Genomic DNA, 21,269 nt, shown 5'->3' with positions numbered 1-21,269 from the left:
TTCAGGGATGGCCACACACTAGCCTCCTGTTTAGAACAAACTGCTCCATCACACCTCGTTTCACACTTTATTGTAACACATTTTCTGACAAAATAATGCTAGAAAGGTTTGATCATTTTCAGCCCAAGTGCAGTGATTAAAGGTCGTCCATCTAGCTGTCTGACTGACTTCAATATCAATTACTTACAGCAAATGGTCAATCAAACCAGTTTTTTATCCCAATGTTACTACTGATCATCGATCGACCATGATCATGGGTGGGAAGAGCTTAAGTAGGTTTTACCGCACGAGAATTTGAACAGCCCACGACGTTGAAATCACGGTCTCGGCAGCTGTGCACCACAGCACATACATTGGGCAAAAACTGACGTACAAATGCGACACGAATCTGGGACGGCTGTTTTCATTCTGAAGTGTGACCGAATGTTAGAAGCACGCCAACGCATTGTCGGAATACGGTAACTGCGATTAGAAAAAAAAAAATCTATATTCGCACTACAGCTGCCAAATACGCAAACGGTGTGAGCGATAACGTAGTGCCCAGTCAGACCTGTCATTTCGGCGTCTTTACCGCAAAACTTTCATCGCGCGCTCCGCCAGAACTATCCTGAATGGCAAGCCATATTGATTACAATGCACTTTGGACAGTTTCGTGCTTAAAATTATGACGACAAAGTGCTTCCGCTTTGGCGTTGGTAGAAAATAGCGTTTTATGCAGTCGCTGCCTGCGTTTATGGACACTTTTTTTTTCTTTTTCTTTTTCGTTTTTCGGTCTAGGACCACACGGAGATATATAAGGCACGGACGACGCTTGCCGGCAGACGAAGCAACCAGTTCTAAGAACGCAACGCTGCAGCGTCGGACGCCCGAAACCCACGTACTGTTACAGCAACGGCTGTCGGAAGTCCTTGCGGCGAAGGAGGGCATTGCACCCACGTCAGCTCTACGACACACAACAAACACAAATTCTATCGATACAATCGCAATGTCCGTCGACATCCGATCGTTGTTCGCTCTCCGTTACCTTAGGTTTCGACAGAGGTTCAATTAACTTCTTTTCCGAACGGCGCTGGCTTCTCGCGAAAATCTCACACAAACGAGGTCAAGCGAGCGTCCATTTGAACAAGACAGAGCCAACAGAACGCCTCGTCACCCCCGCGGCTCGACAAGTGCGTCATGCACGCGATCGCAACACGTACGGGGGACACGGGAGATACAATATCCGGACGCACAATCACGAAACACGGATGCGAACTTTAACATGCAGTTATTACCAGCCAACCTAGGCCTACTGGGCCTTACGGCTGCTGCAGATGTGACGTGCAAGCGCTCATCAAGGCTTTCCATAACTGCACGGACCGCTACTACACAAGCTGCTGTCTCAAGCTGCAGCTGTTTGAGAAACACCAAGAGGTTTCGGTTACACCGTTCTAGTGATGCGTGTACGCGCAGTTTTCACGCCACCGCGAGCATCTGCCCCAAAGAGAACACTAGCAAGCACCAAAATGAACGTTCTCACATAGCCGACGCTGCAGTTTTCAGCCGGTCTGGCCTCGCTGAACGACGAAAAATTCAGCACAGTGCTCCGGATGCAAAGAGCGTTACGTGCGGCGCGATTGGCCGAAGCTGCTTTGCGTTTCTTATTATTTTCAGGCCACCGCACTCCGAAATGACTCCTTCAGACACGTTCAAATCGAGACGGCCTCATTGTCATTAATTCTTGTTTTCTTCAGATAAATATATAAATAAAGCGGGATCGCCCCTCGCCTCAAACGCATTTTCCGTTCTCTCCCCTCCGCATTGCCGGTTTGGTTTCCTCTCTCTTACAAAGAATAAAATGAAACCCAGCGAAAAAAAAATAGCAACAATTAAATAAGAAAATGAAAACAATCTACTTCTCTTGAGCTTCTCTAGAATCATTCCAGGCGGCGCTAGCTGCCTGAAGAAGCAATAGCGATGGTGATGCGGAAAACCCAGCTGGAGGGAGCATCGACGGTCGCATCATCCAATTCTGTGCATCAGAAGTTGGAACGACCATCGCCGGTTTCAAGCCGGCGTTTTTAGCGCCACGGCTTGAGGGGACGTTGTGTATCTTTCTCTTGTGAGCGTAAACGTTGTTGCGCCACAGGAACGATTTGTTGCATATGTCGCAGCGGTAGCGCTTCCGCTGAGGGGTGTGCATGGTGAGGTGGCCGTCGTAGTTACTTTTGTTCGAAAAGGTCTTGTGACAAATGGGGCATTCCAGGTCAACGGGCTGTCCGCGCTTTCCCAATAGCGGCGGTCGGCCGCGCCTCCGTGGCACGGGAGCTCCTACAAAGCAGAAGAGGGGAAAAAATGGGATTAAAATGGATGCTTCTTCCTTCGCGGATTCCCCGCGCAGCCGTTCTACACTTCTGTAGAAACGGCCTCCTTCCCACCACACGGCATAACAGATAAATATACCAGTCTTTACAAGAAGTGGACACTACCTACTATCTGCCTGGTGGCTCCCCCACACGGCCACACTTTACATGAACTGGGCTTCAATGTGACCACAATGGCTCATTTGACTTGCCTGGACCTTTTTATCATTTAGTTCTCATACCACTGCCAATTTGCAGAATCAACTTGGTGCAGGCTTTGCAGATGGTATATGCATTTCTTTCTCTAAAGATGAGACGCTGCAGACGTGCGGACTAAGCTCCTTTCAGGCAAGCGTGGTACTAACACCAAAGCTAGTGAACCAGTTCAAAAAGTGTGGGTGAAACAGACTTCTGCTTGTAGTGGTCAAAAATTTTTATGACGTGTATTCACAAGATGTCTTCTACATGAAAGCATTTCGCCACTGGCTGCCTGTCACTCATAACGGATACGTGATAACGAGAACAGTTATTAACAGACATTAGGGAGTTTTCGAATAGGGGCCCCGAAAGTTTGGGGCCCCAAGGCCCTTTGCGTGTGCTTGCTTTGGGTCAAGCAGGAGCTAAGAGTTTTCAAATAGGGTCTGCAGCGCTTTGGACACTCCCCCTATTCTAGCTCACTCTAGTCTGAGCCAAGAGCTGTCGCTTCAGTGGGTGCCATCATGTTTGCTTGACGCAAAGCTTTTGGGGCTCCCGCTAAATTCGAGAAATAGCGTCCCCAACGCAAAACCCAAACGCTGTTTGGGTCTCGCGCATGCGCAGTGACCTCGACGCTATTTCTTTGGGGCCCCGAAACGATTGGCTTTTATGGCTGGTGAAACTCAAGTTTTGAGTTGTGAGCATATGTACAGGTGGCAGTGATAAAATCAGTGTGCCAGCACACAATGATGGGACGCACAAGGACTGCACTGCATGTACTATACTATTGCATAAACCATTCATGCTGTCTGTGCCAGGTAATCCGGCACTGAAGTGAGAATTTCTTTCGCAGTGACAGCTTCCAGCAAGACAAAACGAAAGTTGAAAAAGGACCTTTAACTTTCATTGTCACTGATGTGCCTAGCCAGATCAAGCCACGCCAACTGATCCAGATCATACAATGATTTCGCTGACATGCCAACTCGTGACTTCTACAAACTTAAAGGGCCCCTGACAGCCGATTTCTTGTTTGTGACATTTATGTTGTAATAAGTAGGTCTATGTCTTGTAACCACGGAATGACACCGTAAATGCTCCAACGTGATGTCTAATTAATCCTGGCAGCGTTAATTATGGTCATTTTTAGTGTAGGTTCAAAACGCGCGCCGAAAGAGGATAAGAAACTAGCGCCGCGCCGCGGCGGTCGCGCCTCGGGGCACGCGTGATGACATGCGCTCAGTATTGGGTGACGTCAGCCACGCGCTTGTTGAACTGCCAGTTGGAGAACACACACACGGAGAGCTCACGCTGCCTGCCGACACGTACCGAAGAAGGAGAAGGTGGGAGAGCAAACATGCTTCGCAATATACCACAGTGCATGCACCGCGCATATTTCTGTCTGTGACGTCGACAACACTTGCTTTACCTCTGCAACGTCACAAGGGGCCTACGTCTACGTCATACTAGTGGTTATGTTGATAGGAGTTCAAAATTCAGATGAGCACTCAGGCTTACTTTAAAACCAAATTAAAATATCTTAAAGGCAACGCTCGTCACTCATAATCGGTCAGAAGTGCCCCCGCATGCAGGACTATCAAACAACACAAGCATCTCGAGTTTCCAAATTCGGTGTCAGGGGTCCTTTAAGCCATGGCTTTAAGTGATTATGATTCTAGAAAAAAAAATGAAGTAGGTGCAGGAAAACTTATGGATGCATGTCAGATTACAAAAAAAACAGGTATCGCTTGCATAATTGGGCCTTTAATATAGCTGTTCTTTATTGTATTTTGAAACATGTGTTTATGTGACTAAGTATTTTCTACTATTTGGGCCAGTGCAATGTGCTATGCACATCAATACATGTGTATACATTCTATTGCAAAGCTGTCACTAAGCTCCGTAGTTTAGTGCTCCTGAAGCTCCTCTTGCCTTAACTTCTTGCTTTCTCTGCTCAACCTCATACACAAAGCATATCCTACTTTTGTGCAAAGGACGTATGTGTGCCGTCAGTACTGGGAAACCATGGTGAACATGTGCCGAGTGTCTGTATAATTGCTATCATAATAAAATTTTTACAATGTTGTTTTACATTCTCAACACAATGTGCCCAACACATTCAAGTCATGGATAATATGGAAGAGCAGCGTTCTTTATAGTAAAATAATGTGCACATGGTTTATAAAGAAATCGTACACAAGAATGGTGACGCTTATTGTGGCCTGAAAAATATGGCACCTCGAAAGCTATGAATTATCTGGGAACATAAATGAATCAATCTTTGGCACTGACAAGCACTTAGTGGTAAATATATTGTGGTGGGCACCAAGTAGATGAAAAGTAAGGCATAGATATTTACACACACACATATTTACAGATAGATGTGGGAGATATGGCCAAAAAGGAGTCATGCACAACATAACAGCAATGGTCATTATCTTTATTACGACTTATTAGTCACCGCATCCAAAAAAAAAAAGCTTTATACATACATGTGGACCGAATGCGAAATGCATTAATAAACAGCAATAGAAGTAAAGTTCTTTTTGTATTTTATGAGCTGCTTCCCCCTCACCACTCTTAATGTGAAAGTTCTAGTATATTATGGTATGAAGTGACATCTGTGACTTCATCATTTGCAGTAGCATCAAAATCAAGCCGTATTTAGAGTGATTATGCTACAGAAATTATTTGGTGAAGTGCTTCAGGAACCACTTTCCTCTAAGAAATAAGGCTTCTGAATAAATTGGAAACTGCTGCATATGACTAGTATATGGGAACTCAAGACAACCTGCATTACACCAATGTTTGTCCACAGTCGCAAGGGTATATGTCATGCAAAGAACGTCACAGCATGCAGCTCTACATTATCAATAACTGAGCTAGGAGACACTCGAGGGGCCACCCCATGCCAATTTCCTGCCATTTGGTGTTGCAAACAACAGTGCCTCAAGCAGTTTGGCTATGCACATGCTGCAGCAGCCTTTTAGTTTCGGTTTAACGAAGCAATTGGTGAAACAGAATTCATCGTGGCACAGTTCCACATTACTCGAATTTTCCCAGATCCGAAAGCTGATATATGGCTCTTACAGGAAGTTTACTTCAACTTCGCAATTACTATGGAACCTGCCGAAGCTTCAAAATTTAGTAGTCTTTTTTTATTGTTAGCGACAAATTACCATGTATCAACCATCACCATGGCAACAACAGCTGATGGCATGTATTCAAAGGAACCTCTCATCACAAGACTGCTATTGGTAAATATTTCTTGATGCCATTTTATGAACAAAAGAATGGGAAATTTATCAAGGGCTTGTTGTTTTTATTTGTCAGACACAGCCTTAATTGAAACCAACAAAAAATGGAGCCAAGGAAAGTATCGGGGACATTATTTGTAGTCTGTTAACTCAGTGGTCGACGCTCACGTGTTCAGGTTAAAAAATCGGTTGGTTGGTTGGTTGGTTCCTTAGGGGAATAGCTCAACCCACTACAGGGGATCGGCCACGAAGCGTGCGGCAGTAGAATTTGTGAAAAAATAAAATAAATGGAATATGCAAAAAAGATAATTTATAGTAAAGGAAAGATGTTAGGGGTAATTTTGATTTTTTTTTTTCTTTTTTAATGAAATGGTAATTAAACGAGTGTTAAATAATAGAATTAAATAAATAAGCAAATACAGAAATTTAAGTAAGGGAATGATACTTAAATGGTACTGTTTCTACTTATAATATTAACATGGCAGTCTCTTTGTTTCTTTTATATAAATGAATATGGCATCATGTATGCCCCTGCTGCATTGCCCCAGTGCCAAAAGCTCAAGGCCAAGTTTTTGAAAAGGTGGTTTAAGAAATCTATGCCTTATGTTTTGGTGTCTGCGACATTCTGTGAAGTAGTGCTCTATTGTTACTGCTTGATTACAATAATTACAGTTAGGGGAAGGAACGAAACCAGGGCGGCTGTACGTTCCATCATAAGTAAGTAATGGCTAGCCACACGACCCACTGCAGACAACGGCTGACTGGCCTTCAATATTTGCAGCTAGACATCATTCTAGTGCTGCGTGATAAATGCACAAAGTTGATGAGGAATTTGTACACTGACTCAAGAACTTGCCTGCTATCAAAACAAATGAAGTATGATTTATCACTTAGAGTAACAGCATGCCTGTTTCATGGACAAGTGCTATATCGTCGCCAACGGTGCAACATCACAGTATGCTGGTCCCTTTACTGCACAAACATAACTGACAACTACCACAGATAATTTAAAGCCGAGATAAGCACTGTTAAGCACGAACTACCTATTGTCTTAGTCCCAGCTGATTCCTCTGAGCAAATTCAGGAACATTTTGAATAGAAAGAATGTAAATGTGCTGTCATCATCATCATCATAATCCTCTCTTATGCCCACTGTAAGACAAAGGCCTCTCCTAATGATTTCTAACCCATCCTGTCCTGCATGAGCTGGTTCCATTTTATGCCTACAATGTTCTTAATTTCTTCACTTCACCTAACCCTTTGCTGTCCTTGGCCACACTTCCAATCTCTTGGTGTCCATTCCGATGCTTTAACTGATCGTCCGCTATCTGTCCTTCTCATGGCTTGACCTGCCCAGGTCCAGTTTTTTTTTCTTCTTATCAACTAAGATATTGGTTACACCTGTTTGTTCGAAGAGCATATATGTGTTGTAAAATATTTCATAGCCATAATACCTGCATTCTTTTCAACTAAACAGTAGCAGTTAATTCATTCTGGTAGCATTGGAAAACTTTACTGCATTTTTTAAAAGGGAAACACTGCCGTCCACCTGTTTGTAGCACAAATCCCATCAGTTCCTTGGAAGCATCTTGCAAGCTCTGCAGACCTGATTTACCATTGTCTTTCTTGCTATCATTGGTTGACGTGCTTGCCGTACGGCAAATGGGGCATAATTCCACAACATTCCTGTACTCCTGCATTCTGAACTGGGCTGGATGACTAGACAGCTTCACTTCACTGAGTATAGCAGACGGCGCTGCTATAATTGCTGTACTCCAAAAACTGAAGAGAAGTCCCGTCCAAAACATAGCCATTCTGGCTGACTTAGATGTGTGCTTGATCAGCTATCAGTTAAGGAAAGAGGCACAGATTAGGTCAGTGATACATCTGATTGTCCTTTTATAAGGGAGACGCGATTTTCTGAACCTTTTTCCTTGCCAGCTCAACTTCAGTGCATGCGCATATTTTAGTAAATGCTTCTTCTGGATTGTCCGCTGGGTCAAACTGAAGCAGTTGAGAGTGCAGTGCCCATGATGTTGGTTCTGTGTTCCTAATGTGTATTTGTTTTTATATCACACTACAATGGCTTCGCAAAGGTCATGCAATCATCACCTGTACAAATGAATTACAACATTTTTATACACAAGCACTATGTGCATGTTTTCTAAGAGTCATGATTTAACAAAATGTGACATCATGTCTAAATTTGCACAAAACGGAGTCCATGCCACGAGTCATGTGCGGTAAAAATTTAAAGGGTATGGTTTAATTGCAGAAAATTGAAATTCTTAATAAAGCTCAGCAAAGGAAATAACTGATGTTGAAAACATCTGTGATTCTACAAGGTTGCACTAGTTTACTGTATTTAGGTAGCCCTCATTATAATCTGTCTGTGAGTGGGAATCAAATCACTACCTGGTTCTCAGAAGCAGTACCTATGCCACTGCAGCAAGTACTTTGTTTAAATCTATGGCTCAATGAGATAAATGTTAAGGTATCTTGTCATCACCTTTTTTGGCACTGCAATCTTCATTACTGAATTAGCTTGTAGCATGCTGCGAAGCAAGTTTCTAGAGAACAGTCCAACAGATCTTGTTTTACATTTTTGACGCACCTCCCTGGCCAAAGTTCTGAAAACTCTTAAGTGATTGTTCATAACACCGTTTTCTTTAATTTTCACATTTCAACCAGAGCAACCCCTTGCCCTGTTACATGTAAACATGCTAGCACATCAGCGAACACAGCAGCACAGCTGAGAAAATACAATAATGTAGCAAGAGGGTGAAAACTGCCAGGATCTACTTTAGTTATATTTGTCTACAGTGATTTCCTGTGCATTGTACAGATGTGAAGTGTCTGGAATAATGATTTAATACAAAATAAAGGGGCTCATGGTGAAGAAAACAAACAAGTGACATTTGATCAAGCTAACACATAAGTGTAACAAAAGAAAAAAAGAACAAGCAGCTTGCATATGACACAGTACAGACAAGTGGACAGCCCAGACAACACAGTACAACATTTACATTTTGGCCTTCTGAGATCAGAACATCGCCATTACCACCTTTATCACATTCAACACTTTTCACAACACATGGAAATGATGTAATGTCACTGCTTATATCTAAAAACTTTCACTTTTCAACACCAATGCTTAATGTACAGAGCAAGCAGAACACAATGGAATGTGTCACAGAACAAACTAGCGTATTCTTTCCAGTTTACAGTAAAGCCTGCGATTAAAGCTTCCCCCTGTTTACTTATTGCACTTTTTCTTTAACAGCAAACATAAAGGTTTGCACAAGCATCACCGGTGCATAGAAACACTCTGAAGAAGGTGTTCCCAGATAGATCATACATGTATATACCCCTCAGCACTTATGTTAAGAAAACTTGCACACAAAGATCACAAGTTTATAGCTGATATCTGACCAGCTGCCAACTCTTTGAAATAGGGCTTTTGGAATGTCTCAATCCGATAGATGCCGCTACTCTTTTCTTTTTTTCACACCGTAAAAAGCCAAAACACTGTTTCATATAAACCGAAGCACACGTTAATATTTTCTGCCACTGCCAAATTATTACTAAAATGCAAATGTGCTGGCACGTGAACTCTTCACATTACAGAAAGCTAAAATTTTTCAAGTAGAAAATTCACATGCTCATACTCTTAAAATGCAGGTGATTAAATTGACATGATCAGTTTGAGATATTTGCACCTTAAAGTTTAAAACCAAGCAGTGAACAAAAGATGGAAAAAAAACAAGACATTTTGAGAGATTTGTAATAAAGACAAAATAATGAGTGCTAGGACTAAAGCAAGAAAACAAAAATGGCTCAATAGCCTAGTTCTAATGCAATCTTTTCTATACTTCAAGCTCAGTTGCAATGCTTTGGGTTTGTTTTGAACATTAAAAATATAAATGTCCTTAAGTAACACTTTACTCCGAAGGTCGCGGGATCGAATCCCGGCCACTGCGGCTGCATTTTCAATGGAGGCGAAAATGCTTGAGGCCCGTGTACTTAAATTTAGGTGCACGTTAAAGAACCCTAGATGGTCTAAATTTCTGGAGCCCTCTGCTACAACGTCCCTCATAATCATGTCGTGGTCTTGCGACATTAAACCCCAACAGTTATTACAAGCAACATTTCACTCAGCTGTTCTCAGCTGGCACTTCCTTTTCAATTTGACTTTGTTGGCCCTTTGTCAGACAGTTTAAGGTGCACTTAACAAATGTATAGTAATGGCAAGCTGCGCATTATGTGAAGGGTATGCAGCCAGCCCTAGCTTAAACAAACTTAAAATTGTGGGGTGTACTGTCCTGAAGCTGTACAGTGGGCTATAAGGGATGCTGTGGTGGGAAGGCTCGTGGTTAACTTTCATCACCCACAAAGCATTATAAACAAGTGTTATATTTTTTTTAGTTCATTTCTCTCCCATTTAAGTATGACTGCTACAAATGGAATCAAATCTGTTACCTCATTCTAAGCATCACAATGTCAAGTTTCTGAAGCACTATAATGAGCATTAACACAACCATCCAAGATTGATTTGATCTTCAATGATATTTCACAGATTCGTTGCTGGGTGCAGAATGAAATACCACAGTTGCAGGCTTCTCTTGCATATTGCATTACTAAGCAACTGAATTCACACATTAGCTCTAAGTTAAGTATTCTCACATATCTTGAGCTCCCATACACCTAATTCATTTTTGTTATTTTGCTAATTATGTAACACAGAGAATCATGTCTGTAACTGGTGCATTATAAGCAAGCAGCATGTGTTTAAAAATGGTGTGAAACAAAATCATTCTTAGCAAGCAATTGCTGCTCGGTTCAAATTATTCAAGATATACTGCATTATGAAGAGCAATTCTACTATTTCAACAACTGTAGAGCAAACTGTGTGTTGTATCCTTTCAGGGCTGCCAGGACACTAATCTGAGAAGAGGAGAGGCAAAGTCAAATAATGCAGTGCAAAGCCTGATTATCAAAATGTTGGCACTGATTAGAAGTCTAGCACAGAGAGTCAGCACAAATCAACATCTGCCGCGTGCGCAGTCCGGCAGTGTCGAATAAGCCCATGCTTCCATTTGAAAGCCTTATTGCACAAAGCACACTCATAGGCCAGCCTGTTCTGGTCATGTAACACCATGTGCCGTTTCATGATGAAATAATTGCAAAGAACTTTGTGGCAGATGGGGCATTCGGCAGGACCAAGCTTCTCTTCTGTTTGCACCATTTCTACAGTTCCATCATTTGACGAGTCACCAGCAACGAGCGATGCCAGTGAGGATGTGAACATGTCCCAATCTGCAAGAAATGAGAAACAATGCTGAGCTGGGCCACAAGCTTCATTCATACAATGGCACAGTTGTGCTCCTTCCTCATGAATTCATTTACCGAGCAAAAGGCTGCAAGAGCACTTAACAACTGTACCAGCCAAGTTTCAAGAAGAGAACAATGCAATAAGTACATGCTGTATTACAGTAGACATTTAACCATTTCATGTGCTGAATGAGCATTAGTAAGAGATGGGTTTTGTCATGTGGCACCACAGAAACAAGAGCATGTCAATTACTGTACATTATTCTTGTATTCTGCAATTTTCACTCAAAAGTGTTGCTCCAAAGATCAGATGAATTTGGAATCTGCATTCATACAGAGGGGCATAACCCAGTGCATTCACATTAAATCAAGCTATATACACCATGGATTACCAGTTTTGTTCATGTTAGTAAGTAGTAGCTTCCATGCGATTATGGGTCAATGATGCAGTGATGTCTATAAGTCAAAATATGTCGTGTTAGTAGTTGCGAAGCATGGGATAAGCTATGACCCTCACAGTTTTATGTGTTCTCAGTTAACTTGCTAGAAGAATATCAGTTGAACAGCAAATTACATTAAAATCAAATTATGTTAATCCTATTATGATGCAATTAACACAGTCATTTTCACTTCCTATAACATACGTGATGATCACATGAACTATCAAGGCAAGTACTTTAATGCAACATTCACACATATATGATCATTCCATACTTTCAAAAGCACCAGTACTTACTTAAAAGTAAAATAATGGTAAAACATGTACACATCAATTTGTTTTTTAATAAGCCATAAAATGGCAACTGAAGGCCTGCAAATGTGTAGCTACTTCTTCGCATGTTTATAAAGTTATTAGGTTATGCTAAAAGAATTGACATAAATATGCAATGGCTATTTAGAGTTTTGTAAGGCAATGTCACAAAATTCTTGATTTTAAATAGGCACTAAATGTAAAAGCTTTATAATGACACATTATGCCTACCTACACTACCAAATGTTATCAAGGATTACATGTATACTAGTAGTTCAGTGCTTAGTGATTGAAATGCGATACTTGAAGCACATGGTTGCTGGTGATAAGGATGACAGTAAGAGCGACAGCGTTCCCAACACATGGTGACCGCATCCGGTAGACAGCTGCTCAGTCTGTAATTCTTAGTGACGCCAGTGGAGCGCTGCTTGCCATGTCTTCAAAACACTGCGCTCACATGCCACATGGCGCAAAGTGGCCGGAGCTGGTGGAGGTGCATTACAAAGCGTTGCAGCACTCCGTCGGCACCACCAAGAACCCCAGACTGAACGACTGTTCACCAGATGCAGTCACCATCCATCACGAATACTCTTGCCCTCACCGTTACCCTGACGACCAGCAGCCACGCACTCGTAGTACCACATTTCGATTGCCGAGTGCTGTACATGCTAAATGTAAAAATAAAACTTCATGATCTGTGTTTGCAAACACTGCTTTCAAAACATTCAGAATAAACAGCAGCTTTTTAGGGACAATTTATAACACTGAAAATTTTCATTCAAGTAAATTTGATGGACTCCCAAAAGGGAACCCACATCAAAACTACATATTGACACTAACTCCACACCACACAGCCACAAATATTGAAGAAGCCACTACCATGGAGCCTGGTGCAGTTAACATATTTCTTGTCATTGGTTTGTACTTGGGCATAAGTGAACACTTTCTTCGAAAGGTAGACACACACAAACTGTAAAAGTAGCCACTGATATGCTTGGACGTATAAACATGCTATGGCGTTCAAGTGCCACCATGGGCTCTGCAACAACTAGGGATATAGGCAAATATCTTGTACCAGTTAGAATTGCTTCTCCTTTACAACTTAAATTAAGCAACTGCCATCAGACACCTATAGCAGTACACTGACAATAACAGTGTTCTCTGGTCACAGCAGATACCAAATGAAGCTAAAATGGTGTAGCAATATCTGACTGCTCAACAGCTGCGTGCAATAGCCAAACAAGTTTGTCACCTAAAAACAAAACATAAAACCCACAAGCTCGCAGATATGCCTATGGTATCTGTAAGTGTTAGAAATGAGATGGCAGCCCTCTTTGTTTACCATGTTTACATTTTATACACACATAAACACACATAAGTATTTGTGATATGTAGCGACACTGATGTGCGCCTGCGACAGTCCTCCTATAAAATAAAAAAAAAACCTGGCATTTATTAAAAGTGTTAATACAATTATGCTTCATGGCAACCAAACCATGTATTGATATGTACAAGGATACAAAAATAAATGTTAAACATCAAGCAAGTAGACTGACCTATTTTGCTTCAGCTTACTACTAACATGCAAGTCAGCTTGCTTTTTTCTTTCTCCTATAGAGAAGTCGCAGCAGCTGCTGCAAAAAACAGCAGTAATCTGCACAAATAAAAACAGCATTTAGCTCTCTAGTTAATGAGAAATGAAACCTGCGGAATCGAGCCGCTGATCATAATCTTGTGAAAATCGTAAGTGGTGCTTGTGCACAGCATACAAGCGTAAACGAAATTACAAGATTAAAAAATTAATAAGGCCATCTCGAGACATTAGGGGAAAAGAAACTTTATTTGTAAGATGTAAGATGAGAAATGCGTAACAAAAAAAAAAAGAATGCTACCTACCATAGATTTCAAGTATTCCTTCAGCTATGCATTCATGTAAGAACCAAAAATGTGAATAAAGATAGGCATGCGAGAGAACTGCAGCAGTGAGTCAGTATCAAGGCACTGTTCACAAACATCACAACAGTAAAGGCCGCACCAACAATCCTCAGAAAGAAGTAAAAAGCACAGGAGTGTGGGGGGCCTGAAAAGTAGTGCTTACAAAGGCAAAAAACAACGAAAAAATTCACTATGAGACAAGCTGGGCCATGCAACTCATCTTGGTTTTTTGTTTTTACCATCACATTCAGAGCTTAAATAAAGTGTGCGTTTTACCTCCACAAGCCTGTTAAATAATGCCATTACTTCTCAAACAACAGGCATTTATGCTCAATCTACCAGACAAATCTCAGAGACAGGTCAAAACAAACTCATGACAGTGTCTGATAGCAGCAGAAGCAATAGAATAGTGACTAGCACCAGAACAAGTGGAAGTTTGTTGAAAGATTTAAATGTTGTGCTAAAAGAAAGCAATGCTTCCCATACTAGTAGAACTGATGGCTCATCAGTAGCAGTCACCCAGACTAAAATGTCGTGCATACTACACCAAAAAAGCTGTTCAATAAAATTGTCGTCCAATAGCCCAATAAGGAATGCATATAGCGATTCTCTCAATATACCCAATGAACCAACAAAACAGCTTTTTTTCTTTCTTCAACCATGTGCACACATTATGCTGCTTTAGCATTCTTTCGCCTGCTTCTCAGATGTGCCACAGAAGTGTTTCTTATACAAACATGTAGGAGCATAAATGATTGATAAGAAAAAAATGACAATGGCAAATTACCAGTTCAGTTGCAATATCAATTCCTCTCGCACCTCTCTTTGATGATGCAGTGCACAACTTTCATTAAGTAAGCCCACAACACAAGGTTTGAGCACACAATCCCTAGGACAGATCTTTCAGTCTTTAGTGTTGAGGACAGATGACTGCACAAAGCAGCACCACGATAACCATGTACCAAGCTTTACTCATGGCATTTGCTATCTTAGAGGCATCTATGCACCAAAAGCCAGTTCTCATTAACACCTTGAAGCAGGTCAGCATTGTGCCTGCGAGCATAACACTGCCTGGAACCATATGCAAATGTATGTGGGTCATTTTTGGACACCACCAGGACTCCATAACTCTTATTAAAGATGCTATGAAGCTGTGGCATTTGCATTATTCTTTACTTTTTTTCAGGCATCGCGAGCTATCCTATAGTGATATGCAAATAATATCTGTGATACAGTGGCGGGAAGGTACACAGTGCATCTATATTTTGTGCCATGTGATTTCTGCCACCATTCCTTACTTTCCACCTGACTTTTCATGAAACTTTCAACAAAATGCACTGGTAGCCAAGCTGAACACGAAGACAGGCTGATAAAGGACTATACTGGCAAACCATAAAAAAAATGCAGCTGGCCCAGCATTTTTGAAGAAGCCATGTTGCCAAGAAGAGCAATAGACAAACTAGAATATGCAATCTTGGAGACTGGCCTGATCAGCACACATGGAGACGTGTGCACAAGTACGTCACCAGTGTATCTGATGGACAACAAATTGTCTCTGAACGGTGGCTGAAGATATAATGTGATCACCCCTACTGTTCTTGCAAGTGCCAGTAATGTTGCCACTTGTGGTGGAAAACCAGAAAAAATCGACCAATGCTTTAGTATTTACCATGTCACCCTTCTTACCCAGTTTGTTTGAAAAATCCATGATTCTCATTTTGTCTCTCATGGTCAGGGTGTGCGTGCAACAATGCTCAGGATGAAATTCTTTTGTATTAAGCTTCAGTAACAAGTGAGTGTCTTTTCTGTCAACTTCTACAGATTCATACCAACTAAGCTTTACTTCTATAGCTTGCTTTCCATATCACCTCACCGCTCCCCTTTGCTTCCAATATACCGGTAAAAGATGGTGATAGGCAAGGAGACACAGTAGTATACATTCTTATTCACTGCTTACTTGCAGGGGGTACTTTGCATGCTAGCTTAGAGGCATAGAAAAATTAACCGTAAATATCTCTGAAATTGGAAGTTTACAGATTACCCTGTCAATTTCAAAGGAGCAGATGATCTGCAACAAATGATTGAGAGCCTGCTTCCTAAATTTCAGGGAACGTTTGAAATCCATATGCAGGAAACTAATACTGTTTGACAGCCTGACAAGGGCATGCAAAAATTTATCATCGACTGTTGCCTCCTTAAAACAGTAAAAAAGCATTTTACCTACAGGCAATTACTTAGATTAATACTTAGATGAATTACTTAGATGAATAAAGAAAGATTGAGATGTTTATGTGAGGCACTTGCATGTTATTATAGTCTGCCAATATTGTTCAATGAAAAAGTATGTAATTAACATATGTTCTGCCAATAATATCTTACGGAGGAGACGAAACTTGGGGGATAACAAGGAAACTTGAGAAGATGCTAAGAGTCACAATTAGAGCTGTGCGAATAGCAAAATTTTGGGTGCGATGCGATTCGAATATTGAAGTGTGAGTGCGAATCGAATCGAATATTTTTCTAGTATTTCTAGAATATTTCTAGAATATTTTTCGGACACTTCGAAGCGAAATTGCAGAAAAAAAAGTTAGAGAGGATTCCTAAGCATATTATTATGAGATAGCAACATGAAAGTGTTTCTTTTTGCTAGGTTGATGAAAACCTGGCGGGGTGGTGTTTCATAGTTGTTTTATCAAGAATGAGGCAATGTAGAGGCCGAATTCTATTTATGTACATGATTTGGTGCAACCAAATTGTTGCCGACAACACTTTACACGTGATAGGCAAAGGTGCCATTTCCTCAGCCTCTCCTCCTCTTTCTATGTCTGTGGAAGCCAAACTGATGTGGCGGACAAGGGTGTGCTCCCTTCAAGTCCGGAGTTCTGAATCTGCCTCCCAGACGTCGATATATAAGAACATCTGAAATTTTGGATGCTAAAAAGCTTCGGCGTCCGATCTTTCGGACTTCCTGCCCGAATTCCAGGCCAAAAACAGCATTAATTGAGCCCCCAACTCTGCCACATCTTTCATCTCCATGTTGGAACCAGTGTTTTCTTGAGTTAGTACATTTGGTACCATAGCGGAGCTTGAAAGGCAGCTTTGCCGCAATACCGGGGTGTGATGAGGTGAAGCATATTCAAAATCTAGGGACCACTACTAATCGGACGTTGACTGTGTCCTGGCAAAGTTCGACCGTAATGGAGCTTGAAAGGCAGCTTTGCCACAATACTGCAGTGGGATGAGGTGAAGCATATTAAAAATCTGAAGGGGTCACTTTCAATCTGACGTTGACTGTATTTGTCTATGGGAAGTTCGAATTGTTCGAATAGTAAAATTTCAGTGCGAATCGAATCGAATAGTAAGCATTATTCGAAAAATATTCGAAATTTCGAATATTCGCACACCACTAGGTACAATATAAGCAATGGTACAGGAAATTGTAGGTGCAATGTTATGATACAGAAGACAGCAATATGACATAGACATTGGACAAGTATAGCTGATATTCTAGTTGATTAGGAAGGAAGAGGTAGAATTTGGTAAGTTATTTAATGCATACAGCCATTATCTGGTGGTCTATCAGAGAAGCACAATAGATGCAAAGGGAAGAAAGAACACAGCTTAGGGCAGCACAGAATTATGCGGTGTAATTGACTCTTACAGGATATGTTCTGCAAGAACTGCCAGAAATTGGTCCTATAAGCATTTACTGTGCAAAATAAGCTGAATAAGGGCAGGTTACCAGAAAAGACCACATAAATTTCCACAAACTGAAAAATGCAAATTTATGTCACCTATCTATGATTGTGCTGTGGTGCGTGACAAACTGACAGCCAGCCTTTGAATTTAGCCTGGCATTTGGCATAATAGAGCAAGTGGCTCACAGGCAAGATGCAGCATTTTGAAAAGTTCATTCAAGGCTTCCAGTAATGAGGTATTATTCTGTATTCAATAATTATGAAGCAGTATTGTCCTAGCCTTGACAAATATTTATGGCTAGTCCCGGCAACCTGTAACAAGTACAGCATATAGAAAACCAGTTACAGGTAACAATCAGTCAAAAACTCAAACAGTAGCTGACTAAAATAAGCAAAGATAACATTTTCAATGTCATGTTTGGAGAAGGCGGGACAATTGTGCATACAATGAATGCACCACAGCAAGCGATTGAACAAAATGTAACTGTACCACCCAGCTTCCAGTTTCCACTGATTTCTAAGTTATCATTTGTAGTTTCTTGAAAATCTTGATTTTACAACTTACTTGGTTCATGATGTATACCAGACTCAAGATTCCAAAACAAAGAATTTTAGGAATACTGAAGGCAATATTCAAAAGGAGTTAGGCAAGCATTACCTGTATGTGAAAGATCAACATAATTCATTTCAGTTGTAAATTCCTCTTCACAGACTACACTTCTATTTTATAGACTCTTTAGCAGATCTTTTATGGTGCTTATAGTGATGGTATAGCTTTCCTTTTGAATGGGTACTCAACAGTGTGCTACATAATAGTTTTTTGTAGCATGAACACAGGTTACCATACACTATGCTACTTTCTTTATTATGCGACCATTTTGAGGAAATCAAACTTATGAACATGGTCATCCCTCCATGAAACGTCAATCTAGATTTTCCAAGAGTACTCAAAGCAGTGCTTCTGCCATATGCACCCACATCTTATGCATGTTGGTTTTTATAATATGAACTGGCTGCATCCCAGTTTTCAATAAATTTATGAAAATTTTTATTTTATGTTCTTCAGGGAAGCCAGAGAAGTTTTATTTCTAAAAACTTCTAAGGGTGTCCAAGGTTTTCATAGCCTGAATACAAGGTGCTTATATTTTTAGAAGTGCTGATGTCACTGTGAAAAAGAGCCTGAGCAGGAAAGAGATATAAAGGAAACACGAGTGACACGGGCCTTAAATTAAATACTCATCTCATCATACTTTATGTCCCTGTTTAGTACATGTTCTTTTTGCTATGACATCTTAGCAACTTACCCAGCTGACCACCCTCTTCTGCTGATGTCATAAGACTAAGCAGAACAAACTGCTGTTGTTGCTATGGTGTTCCCTGACACAGCAGAATACTACCGAACGAATTTTTTAAGCTCAGATGCCACAGAACAGCTCCAATCAGAGGTTTGCCTTACAATACACCCACAATGCTCGATTGCTGAAGCTCAGCGTATAATGGAATGCTTCCTGCATGTCAGGAAACTTTATGGTACAAATGCACATAACATTGTCTTCCTGCACAATCAAAAATTAAATATTCACTTTCAACTGCACTCCTTCCCTAAGGTCATGCATCTACATATTTTTTTGTAGTATGATTAGCATATTATTGCCCTGCTCCCAAATGTCTGAAATATGATGCTAATTTGCAGCATTTGCAAAAAAAAAACAAATCTTCATTGTGCAAGTGAATTAGAAAAAAAGATCATGGCAGATGTTAACAAATCTTATCTTTGCCTCAGGCAAACATTGTCGAGCAAAGCAGGCACCATGACAGTTTTGGTCCGCTCAAGAAGCTGACATGCACAGAAAAGAAGCGTGCCCACTTCACATATATTTTACCAGCAACTGCCTGCAATAAATTCAATTCGAATCAAACTTCTAGCAGAGATCCAGGGAATGCAAACTCGTCCATTCTCAGTCAAACGCAACTTATCATCAATAAAATGCCCTGAGCAAAGTGCTACTTACATTAGTGCTTATTTTTATCAGAAGCATGAACATAACACTTCTTAACAACTTCGTATATCTGCCTAATCAGTCACATGTGCTAGTCCACACGATGAAGAGCACCAAAAGCAGCAGGCTCCCATGTTGACAGGTCTGCAGCTGAAGTGTGCTTCACTTTGATGCCACTGCACTGCCTCCACCATGAACATTTTTTATGTGCATGTGCATGTTGTCGCTGCGATTAAATGTCCTCGTGCAGATGTGGCAGACAAACACACTTGGTACCGCTGCATGCATTGTGCGGCGATGACGGGACAGGTTGGCGTTTTCTGTGAACTCTGCTCGACACTGGTTGCACTTAAAGAGGCCCTTGACGACACCTCGTGCACGGGAGGCGTTGCGGAGTACTGGACGGGCAGTGATGAGTGGAACTGAAAGAAGAGTAGTGTGAGGCTTAGTTTCACACTGACCAACATGCACACTTTGGCCTGACTGGTAATAAGCTAATGTAACAACTAATGTCACAGGATAGATAATGAGTACAAATGAAGAACACAAAAGCCTAGGAGAAATTTGGCATTTACAGTAGTGTCTTCCTCTCACAAGTTCATTACCCATTTGGTGGAAACAATTGCAGCAATGCTTGAGGCTCATCTGTGTATTCAGACAAAATGCATCCAGTACATCAAGTGCTCAGCCACAACCCATATATAATTAGCCACATATATGTAAATCTTTCTGGTCGAACTGTGCAGTGGGACGAGACACGAAGAGAAAGGCAAGACAAACGAGCGCTCGTTTGTCTTGCCTTTCTCTTCTTGTCTCGTCCCATTGCGCAGTTCGACCAGAATGAACTCGTACCAACTCGCCCAACACTCCACGCTGCTTACTCATTGTAATTCACTGCCAGTTAGTCCCGACAATGCAGTGGTTGCAAGAATAAAAAGAAAAAAATAAGTATACAAAAGTGCCATTGTTACAATGAGGCAAAAAAACGAGGAGGGCATCTCAGTTATTTTCATCAAGTGTGGATTTACAACTGTAACTAGAACATGTAAACAACCAGTCATCTTAAATGTATCTATGAATTCATTTATAAATGCACTGTTTACATTGCATGCAGTATTCACAATGAAAAGTGTGTGTTTGGGTGCTCATTACTCAAATTCTCCAATCATCAAATATAGAACAAAATATCACCTGGGAAGCTTCGCATATTTACTGGAAATCACACAGTAGAACACTGTTCATTGTCTTTACTTGCTTAATAATCAGTTCCCTTCATTTGAAACTGATTTTCCTTTCATCTATACATCTTATCGGTATAATACATTAAGAGATTCACTTATGGGTCATCAATAAGCAATAACAAGCATAATCAACTTTTTTCCTAAAGTACAGAGAGAGCTGTTATCAAAAATAATCAACACATCAAGGAAAAGTTACTTAAACTTCGACAATAGCACTGATCTCCATTTCATTTACATCTCAACATAAAATATTTTTCTGTCACTACCCCTTGGGCTTTGGATAAGTGCAAACCTTGACTAACAAAAGCAACAAACAATGTAACAATCAGCTGCATAGCAAAGTTGAAGCTAGAAAACTTCTATGCTCAAAATTTATTATACTGTAATATGAAGATCTCTAAACACTTCAAAAACCAAAGACACAAAACTTGATGCTTATCAATATTCGAGTTGCTGTAAATCACGCAGGTTAGTTGAAAGTGTACAAGTGACACAATATTGTCAGCTGATGCTATAAAATGT

The 21,269-nt window shown here is 40.9% G+C and overlaps 1 protein-coding gene across 1 annotated transcript in view; it reads right to left on the bottom strand.

Annotated features, from left to right (window-relative positions):
- The window catches only part of LOC119386272 (zinc finger protein 595), a 74,586-nt gene that overhangs the window by 14,776 nt on the left and 38,541 nt on the right, over positions 1–21,269 (bottom strand). The window contains exon 3 of the mRNA XM_037653600.2: positions 10,913–11,107. Within this exon, the coding sequence (XP_037509528.2) occupies positions 10,913–11,107 (195 nt within the window). The remainder of the gene's footprint in view (positions 1–10,912; positions 11,108–21,269) is intronic.

The sequence above is a fragment of the Rhipicephalus sanguineus genome, chromosome 3, assembly GCF_013339695.2.
Source record: "Rhipicephalus sanguineus isolate Rsan-2018 chromosome 3, BIME_Rsan_1.4, whole genome shotgun sequence".
Classification (NCBI taxonomy): Eukaryota; Metazoa; Arthropoda; class Arachnida; order Ixodida; family Ixodidae; genus Rhipicephalus; species Rhipicephalus sanguineus.
Note: the sequence above shows the minus strand (reverse complement) of the source record. Positions and strands in the feature narration are given on the sequence as shown.